At 28.5% G+C, this 10,175-nt stretch overlaps 1 protein-coding gene across 1 annotated transcript; it reads right to left on the bottom strand.

Moving 5' to 3' along the window:
- Nucleotides 1-2,260: 2,260 nt before the first annotated feature.
- On the bottom strand, nucleotides 2,261-3,520 carry LOC136075011 (uncharacterized). Its single transcript, XM_065787206.1, has 3 exons — nucleotides 2,738-3,520; nucleotides 2,516-2,660; nucleotides 2,261-2,437 (listed from the first exon to the last, which is right to left on the bottom strand). Exons 1-3 carry the CDS (start codon nucleotides 3,501-3,503, stop codon nucleotides 2,287-2,289), a joined length of 1,062 nt encoding a protein of 353 aa, XP_065643278.1. The 5' UTR covers nucleotides 3,504-3,520; the 3' UTR covers nucleotides 2,261-2,286.
- Between the last annotated feature and the right edge of the window lie 6,655 nt (nucleotides 3,521-10,175).

A 10,175-nucleotide genomic window follows, 5' to 3' on the forward strand; every position in this document is an offset into this window, starting at 1 on the left:
AGAGATTTAAAGCGTAAAGAATCATTATTTATTACTTGTCTTGTCCCATTGGATTTGACTGGATTTAACAACAGCAACGAAAAGGTGCCTATTTGGAGAAATCAAAAGTCGTCCTCCACAGCCTATTGTAGACCCATAAGATTTGCATACAAAATGGAATCCAAGGAATCTGTGATTGAAGAAGATCAGTACATTAAAAGTGAGATAGAAAGCTTGGGTATGATTTTATTAGAGGTTTGCGGATCTTCTATTGAAGTGAATTGTATTATTGAACTTACAATGATTGATGGGAAGGTTCAAACAATATTATCTGAAAAAAATAACTCATACCAATGCTGTTCAGTGTGTGGTGTCTCTCCAAAAAATATGAATAGTCTTGATATCCTTAATATAGATTATACTAACAGAGAGTTCAAATATGGTTTTTCCAGTCTTCATGCATGGATTCGATTTTTTGAGATGTTATTGCACATTGCATATAAAAAAGAAACAAGAAAGTGGCAAGCAAGATCTAAAGAACACAAAGAAAAGGCATCTGTAGCTAAACAAAAGATTCAGACTGATTTTATGAACAAAATGGCACTTGTTGTTGATTTCCCTAAAAGTGGTGGTTCTGGAACAAGTAATGATGGCAATACCTCAAGGCGTGCTTTTGCAGCATATGAACAAACAGCTGAAATTCTGGGTATTGACCAAAACCTTATATTCAGATTTTACATTATCTTGGTAACGCTCTCTTCAGGATATGAAATAGACTGCTTAAAGTTCAAGGATTATTGTTTTGACACTTTTAGACTATATGTGTCCCTTTTATCCATGGTATTACATGGCTCAATCAGTTCACAAAGTGGTGATACATGGACATGACATAATTAAAAGCCTTACATTACCCATCGGACTTATGTCAGAGGAAGCTCAAGAGGCTAGAAATAAAGACTTTAAATCTTATCGCGAAAATTTCAGCCGAAAAACATCCAGAAAAGCAACAAATACTGATCTTATCAATAGACTCCTAGTTTCCAGTGATCCTGTTATTTCATCATTGCGTAAATCAACATCACACCAAACAAATCATAAAGCATTTCCTTCAGATGTTTTACAATTACTTAAACAATCTTCAAACGATATTATTGTTTTATAATTTTTTGATGTAATTTAAAATTGATACCGTTTTCTTGCACTATTTTTTGCTTTTATTATTCCTAAAACATTATTTACCTAAATACTCAATTTTTATTCAATATAGGTGGGTCAAAAATCCGATAAGATATTCAAATATCAATTTACCACTTTGTAACTAAGGAAAGTATCCGGTAACTAAGCAATGTAAGTATCCATAACAACTAAATTTAAAAAATTATCACTTTTGTAAGAAGTGTGATCTCATATTGGTACTCATGCCAAATTTAGTAAATATAGCACTTATAAAATATCTGCAGATAACAAAAGTAGATTGTTGCTAAGCAAAATAAAGGTATCCATAGCAACGAAATAAAAAAATATTACCTTCATAAAAAGCGCAGACATCATGTTAGTACTCATACTAATTTTAGTGAATATAGCTCTAATATTAAATTAGTTATGAATTTTGTCCAGTAAAAGTGCATTCTGGCCCACTGTGCAGGGGTCGGCAACCTAATTTAAGTAGAGAGCCATTTTTTAAATATTTTACAAAATCTTATAATAAGACGTAAGAATAGAGTTGTAATGTTTTAATGATTTAAAGTTTTGAAATGAAATATATAATTTGGGCAGCCCGAAGAGCCACGCAATTTAGGAGCAGCAGCGGTGCCGACCCCTTAGTTTATATTTTTATTTATTTATTATTACTAGTATTAGTACATTTATAAACTCAATTTACACTAAGCAGGGGCGGGTTTGGTCACTTACCAAGGGGGGGGGGGGGCTAAAGTTTAAAAAATTTACCTAGTCGTATTTTACGTCTATTTAGTCGTATTTGTCTCTAACATATTAATTCACATAAAGGGTCGTCTTTAAACTACGGATCTTGTTACAAAAGCATTACGATGGGGGTAAAATTTGTTAAAGTTGGTTGACGTAAATTATGGACTACTCTTAATGGTTCTACTCATTCTCTCGCGTGCTTAATATAGGAGAGAACCTAATGCGTGCTTAATAACTTTTCTTACCCATGCCAAGCTTTTTAAAACCGCTTGTTTATTAATTTCTTATTTGTTACCAACTAAAGTTTAATTGATGTCAATTTTTACCGGAAACCATTTTTAAAAAGAAACATAAGTAATAACTAAAACGTTTTTCTGAACATTACAATATAAATTCAATGTTTCTTTTTTTCACTTTTGAAAACCGTTCAATAACGCTGTCTGTTAACACTTCTTTGTCCCGATGAACATAAAGTAAAGCTAAACCATTCAATCTATCTTGACTCATTCGGGATCGTAACCAATCTTTTAATCTAGATTTAAATCATTTTAGTTAAAAACAAGATTATTTGGTTATTAATTTGATATTTTAATTTTGAATGTAGATATACCTTCGCAAAGAAGAAAAACTTCTTTCAGCTGATGCAATGCTAATGGGCAGACAACCAATAATTAAAAGTATTGTTTTAATACTTGGGAACAATATATCTGGACAACAATCCAAACCATCAATGACTGTAGATGGTAAATAACCTCCTTGAAATTAAGAGATTAAATTCTTATAATTTAGATAATTTAGCCTGAAATAAATTATTAATAGATTTAATATTTACCTTCATTTTTAACTCTGGTCCATTTTGTAATCCACAAATCAAGTTCAGAAGAAAACTGTCGTTTTTCTATGCAAATAAATGAGTATTCTTTAGCAACAATGTCTGCAATATTATTCATATCATGCAACTTGATAGCAACAACGAGGCTTGGTATAAGAAGTAATAATTTATAAACAGTTAAATTTTTCTTACGTAAATATCTATCTTTTAAATCAGCAAGGACATGATCATACAGTGGATTATAAACAGAAATTCTAAAGTATTCTTCTACGGTTAAAGTATTTATATTTGGTCTGTGTATTTGATGCTTAGTAATACGAGGTAACTTTACTTCCACATCCAATTTTTCCATAAGTTGTTTACTTTCTATAAATATTGTTTTAAAATTTATATAACAAGTAGACCGCCTATTTTCCATAATATTTATAATATCCTTAAAGCAATCTTCTGCAAAATGCAGGTCTTTTTGAACACTTTGAAGTAGTTTACTTGCAGGTGACGTTAAGTTGAGTAAATCTGATAGTATAAATAATGATATTATAAATTGACATGTAGTTAATGAATTTAAAAGAGAATAAGCTTTTACTGATGAATCATTATCTTGCCATTCAGTTATAAGGTTCAGAGATTTAATGATATAGTGTAGAGAATTCTTAAATATTAAAACACTATCGTGTCTTTCAATCCATCTTGTTTCACATAAACTCATTAAATTTTTTTCTTTACCAAAAACTATTTTAAGAACATGATTTCTTTTGGCTGACATATTAAAAAACTTAACAGTTTCTTAATAATAATCACTGTAATATTACTAAACACATGACATACAACACATAAAACTTAAAAATATCCCTTAAAATTTAAAAAATTAAATTTAAAACTAAAAAACAAAAATAAAAGCACGGCTATAAACAAATACAGAAGAATAAACTACAATGCAAACTATATGACACCGCTTTATAATAACAATCTAAGTTGCAATGCATTATGGTTAAGAAACTTATTAACTTAAAAATGCAAGAAGCATTCAAGCGTTTTTCCAATAAAACTAAAACGAAGTTATGTTGCATAACTTATGTATATGCATTTATGCATAACTTTTGCATATAAAGATCTTTGATATATTTTATTATTCGTTTTAAAAAATATATAACATTGTCCCAAGGGGGGGGGCTACTACCCCCTTAGCCCCCCCCCCCCCCTTAAACCCGCCCCTGACACTAAGCTAGGAATGTCGCCAAAAAATTTGAATTATATTTTAGTAAAGTCAGTCATAATTACCCTACAATATTCTCAGAAAACAACTTTGTTGTCCCAAACTACAATTTGAAATTGAGCTCATACTCAATTAGGTTCCCCATTATTAGGCTCCACATTTGTCACCTTTTTTACAGATTAGTGTTAAATTTGTTGACTTAAATTGAATTAGGAGTTGTATTGTTCTATGATAATGCCTTAAATGAGTTGGTGGCCAATGAATTAATGAGCTTGCTAACGGTATAGTAAAACTCTTAAGGACTGCAAAAAAATCCTTATTAGCTCTTGAGTTTTTTTCATTGTGAAAATTTTAGTATAAATAAAACCCAAAACTAATATCAGCTTCAAACTGATTTTGCACTTAGCATAAAGGGAAGTAATTATATATTATATGTATTAAAAATATAATTATTTTTATATAGTTTTTATATAGTTTCGCTTCTTTTGAGTACCAGGTTGACCTACTTTAGAAGAACTTCTTTTTTATTCAAAGTTTTAGGGGCCTGTCATATTTTTAAGGGTCTATCTATATATTTTAAAGGTCTACATATATTTTTAAGGGTCTTGAGCTAAAAATATTTTTTATTTAAAAAAAATTAAAATCAGTATTCCATTATTATATTCTACATATTTAGATATTTTTCAAAAATCTTATTATAAGGGTCACCATATTGTATATTACTATATATGTATATATTTATATTTATATTTATATATATATATATATATATATAGATATATATATATATATATATATATATATATATATATATATATATATATATATAGATATATATATATATATATATATATATATATATATATATATATATATATATATATATATATATATATATTTGTGTGTGTGTGTGTGTGTGTGTGTGTGTGTGTGTGTGTGTGTGTGTGTGTGTGTGTGTGTGTGTGTGATATAGATCAGTGAAGTTAAGAACTTAATCTTTTCACTTATCATTCTAAAAAATATATATATATATCTTTGCTATATAGTTATGAAATAAATATATACAAAATCAATATCGTCAGCATTTGTTGAAATAAGAAAAAGTCTGAGAAATACTAATGTTAAAGAAAGTATGTACTGTGATTGCTTTGAAATTGCATGACTGTTAAAATCTGCTTCTATAATCTTTTTTATTAATTTAGGGTTACAAATTCCCAACACTAAAGCATCAGATGCAAAGTCTTTAACTTCATATAAATCTTTAGATATATTTAAACTCGCATATGCAAATATTCCAGGTTGAATCAGATACGATCCAATTATTTTTAATTCAGTCCCAGACAAAATTTGGTTTCTTATGGCTTTTGCAACATGATTATCATCTATAAAAGCAACTTCATTTGTTTTTTCATCCAGAAATGATAATAAAGTCTTTGTTATCCATTTACTTTCATATGATACACCATCTGTGCAATATGAAACAACATTTGGATGTCTTATTAAAACATCATAAATGTGATTATTGAATTTATGATTACTTTCATTTGTACTTTGGGGATGAATACATAGAAGTTTCATTGGTGTCATTCCTTCAGGACAGTTGTGAATCATTATAACAACTGCTTTAACTTCTGTTGCTAGATCTATTGCACTGTCAATACCACTAAGTGTTTCATCATTTATTGTCAGTATATGATTTGGTGCAACCTTTCCGACAATACAATTAAACTTTACACAAGTTAGAAGGGCTGGTATTACTTTGGTAGCATCCATAGATAAAGACACAATTAGTTTATTCATTCCAGGCATTATGTCATAAATTTTATCTAACCTTTTGTTAAGGCCATCTACAGAAACATCAAGAATAAAACTATTTGATGTTTTTGCAGTGACGCGTTGTATGTGTCTCAAGGAAACATTTGCAACAACAAATCTATAAACACATTTACCAAATGTTCGAAGCATTAAAAAAAAATCTAACATCACAATTTGAAATTTTTTATTCGTTTTACCACTTGCTTTTGAAATTAGACAAGACTGCATTGCATGTAGTAGAGTTCCATTTTGTTTAGGATTTTCTTTATAAAGTTTATGAAATGATCGGAAAAAGGAATCATATCCTGAAATTTGATTGGTTTCTGAAACAGTAATTCCAATTGCCAAAAGTTCTTTTTTCAGATTTAATAATGAAGTAATACCTTCAATTTTTAAAGTGACCTTTGCAGCTAACAATTTTCGTTTTTCATTACACCGTGCATGATTAGGTTTACAGCTTTTTACAAATTTTTTAAGAGCCTTAAAGTCTGCATCACGAATTTCAGACGATTCTATAATTTCAAAAACATTTCTTATTATCTGCATTGCTTCTAATCGGCTAGTGAATGATCGATTTCTACATAAATTAATGCAGTGATCACATTTTTGATGTGATTTCTAGTACATCGAATACTATGAATATAAATTTTATCATCTATTTTAACAAATTTTGAATTATCAGTTATCATACTATCCATAATGCCATATGAGTTAAAAAGGATTACAAGTTCTCTTCTCTTATTAAATACACTGTCGCATGGTTTAGTTAATTTTATTTTAGCTTCAGGAATAATACTAAAATCAATTTCAGAATTAGCCACAATTTCTAATTTCGAATCTTTGGGAAAAACAACTGGAAAAAACTGATGTATATTCGTTTGGGAATGCCCGGCTTCATTTTCTTTACGAACACATAGCTCGTGTGAAATGGATTTACAATGTTGATCGTACTCATGTGTAGTAAAAGATCTCCCCTTTCTGACTTTGATTTCAACATTGCATAGCAAGCATTGTATATTGTTACCATATTGATCCAGCTTAACGTATTTCTTTGATTCTAATTGTACTGCTTTATCAGACCATTCAGCTTTCCTTTTAGAAGCCATATTTTATTTTGCTTTGAATTATTTAAATAAAGCGCGGGTCTTAAAATTCTAACGCCGTAAATACATTATGCGAGTCCTTCCGTTGTAGGCCTTCTAAAATGGAAAAATGACCCGCATACCCGCAACCGAAGGCCTTTGGTCGATAATTGAGACCCGCACGCCGACAAACGGAAGGCCTTATTTTTTACTAATGTCACCCCTCCTACATAAATACTCGCGACTCCACCGGTAAGTTTCTGTGATGCAAAGTAATTTTAAAAACGTTTTAAAAGTTCATCTATCAATATTTTAAAATTTTCAAAGATTTTGTTGAGACTTTTGATATTAATATTCAAAACTGAAAATTTATTATTATTTTGTTGAAGAATTTGAGAGCATTCTTAAATTATGTCTGGTGAATAAAAACGAGCAATTGCTTTTACTCAGTTATTGGTCAGCTTTACGTGAGTAAAAACGTTAACAGTTTTGCTCTAATTTTTATTCACGTAAAATTAACAAACAATTTACTCAGTAACTGTTCAGCTTTACGTGAATAAAAACTTATACAAAATAGTTTTTATTCACGTAAAGCTATCTAATAATATTTTAAAATTTTTAAAGTTTTTGTTGAGACTTGATATTAATATTCTAAACTGAAAATTTATTTTTATTTTGTTGAAGAAGTTGAGCGCATTCTTAGATTGTTTAATATGTGTATGATCGCTTTGATTTAAATAACCAGTGTTTATATCAATATCACAAAGGCCACCATTTTCTACAAAAAATTTAGTAATGAAATTTTATCTCTATTTGTTATTAACTTTTAGTTGGTAGGATTTGTTCAAAAAAATAAGTTTAGTAATGAAATATTGCTCCATTTTTTATAAATATGATAAGGTGAAAAAAATAAATAAAAGTATTATTAAAACAAAGATTAAAAACTAAATAAGCTGAAAGAAAAGATTCTTGAAAGTTAGTTTTTAGGATTGTTAACTAAAGTTTTCCAGTCCCGCATAATCAATCTGTCGTTCGATATTATCGAATATTTGCAAGACTCTCTTTCTTTCTTCATTTTTTCCTTAATTCCGTTCCTTATATGTATTGTGTCCGCACAAATATCTTCATTTATGAATATGTTTTTGCCTTTTAGTTGGTAGGATTTGTTCATAATCTCGATTTTATCTTTGTAGACTAATAATCTTAAACCAATTTTTCGATTCTTTTTACCATGTTTTTGACAAACTCGATGTGCTCGTTCAATATGGACATTCTTATCAAAGCCAAGGCATTCATTCAAAAATTTGTGGACCTTATTTTAATTTTCACGCTAGCTTTTGTTCATACTTTCCTTAACACCGTCTGTTCTTAAATCATTTCTGCGGGATCTGTCTTCCATTTACTTTAGCTTTTTTTTTATTTTATGCATTTCACTTTTGTCTTTTGTTGCAGTGCTAATCTTTTTAGTTTTTTCTTTCACAACTTCGATTTTTTTTGATGTTGTTTTGTCGTTTACGTTTATAATTTTTTTTAATTCTTTATACTTGGTTTCTAGTAAAATGACTTTTTGTAGAGAAATATCATATTGGTTTGCGATTTTATTAATTTTTAACATGTTGTTGCTGTTTTCTTGTTCGATGTTATCCAGTCTTTCCGATAACAGTCTTCAAATTTGACGCGGTTAAAATAGCAAAGTTTTTTTTCCTGTTCTTTAAAGAGTCTTCCAGTTTCAATAACTATATTTTTTTTGTATCTCTATGGGGTTCTTAATATCATTCAATAAAAAATCCGATTTTGAATATATATGAATAAGTACTTTTATTAAATTTTTAAATTATGCTCAAGTTATAAAAATCACGTCCGCGCGTGTTGCAGTTTGTTTAATTGCAAAGATTGACGTGTTGTCGTCTTCATTTTCTTCGAGCCTTTTTTGTATTGTATATACAAAAAAGGTGCTCGTTGACAAGGTTTTACTGTCTTCTTCGTTCTGCGGACATTTTTTTTTTCTTGTATAAATGTATGTTGATTATTTTTGTTAAACAGCAAAAAAAAAAAAGTAAATAAAAAAAAACAAAATCTACGGCCATTGTGAGAAGAAATAAAAAAAAAAAAATATATTGCTTCAGGTACTTTGTTAATGAATAGTCTCCAATTTATAAAATGTATAGCTTAATAGCACGATTATTTTTCATTGTTTTACATGACTCTCTACTTGTGTATTTTTATACTGACTCAGCAGTTTAAAATTGTTTTATTTATTATTTATAAATGTTTTTTCATACAACTTTATTAATTTAAAAAAGAAATCAAAAATAAAAATATCAAACATTTTAGTTTTTCTATCATAAATCCACCAGTAGGTTGTTAGCATTACTTTTACTGGAACTTTTTTGTTAAGTTTCAAATAGATGATAAATAGGTTAATTTTCAAATCTATTAAAATACTAAATAAAAAAAAAATTTAATTTTTTTTAGCTTATTAAACTATACATGACTAATAAGAAAATTAAAAAAAAAAAGATTAGTCAGCACATCTGTCCTTCTTTGTTTCAAGAAGACCTATTTTTACACAATATTATTACAACTACATTATCTATTATGTATAAAAATTATACATTCTGGAGCAAAAACACAAAACAAAATATACGAATTAACTCATTTTGATTTTAATTAGTAAAACTGTCTCTAAATTTTTTATCAAATTCTCAACCGGTAAATTTTTGAAATCAAGTTTAACTTTAAGGGCCATAGCATGGCTTTTTCTCTGCCTAAAAGTGACAAAATTCAGTTCCAAAAAACATGACTAACGAATCCTTGTATTAAATGTAATTCAGGAAGAGGGCATTTAGCTATAACCATACATTGGAACGAAGAAAAATCTGCGTTTTGCTTTTGCGTTCCAAAATAAAAACTCACACTCAAACTCAAACGCATTTGACGCAATTTATTGCGTTTACTTACGATAACGTAAACGCAATTTACGCAAATAACTGCGTTTACGCACGCATTTAATACGCAACTTACGCATATAAAATGCGTTTATAAACGTAACTCAAACGCAACTTACGCGTATAAATGCGTTTACTAACGTAACTGAAACGGAACATACGCATACTATATATATATATATATATATATATATATATATATATATATATATATATATATATATATATGTATATATATATATATATATATATATATATATATATATATATATATATATAAACACACACACACACACACACACACACACACACACACACACACACACACACACACACACACACACACACATATATATATATATATATATATATATATA

The sequence above is a fragment of the Hydra vulgaris genome, chromosome 01 (assembly GCF_038396675.1).
Source record: "Hydra vulgaris chromosome 01, alternate assembly HydraT2T_AEP".
Classification (NCBI taxonomy): Eukaryota; Metazoa; Cnidaria; class Hydrozoa; order Anthoathecata; family Hydridae; genus Hydra; species Hydra vulgaris.

Excerpts from the sequence above, each read along its gene's own strand:
- LOC136075011 (XM_065787206.1), bottom strand. The coding sequence starts at position 3,503 with ATGTCAGCCAAAAGAAATCATGTTCTTAAAATAGTTTTTGGTAAAGAA. Across the intron at positions 2,661-2,737 it reads GACCAGAGTTAAAAATGAAG|GAGGTTATTTACCATCTACA; the intron begins GTAAATATTAAA and ends CTTAATTTCAAG. Across the intron at positions 2,438-2,515 it reads AGTTTTTCTTCTTTGCGAAG|ATTAAAAGATTGGTTACGAT; the intron begins GTATATCTACAT and ends ATTTAAATCTAG.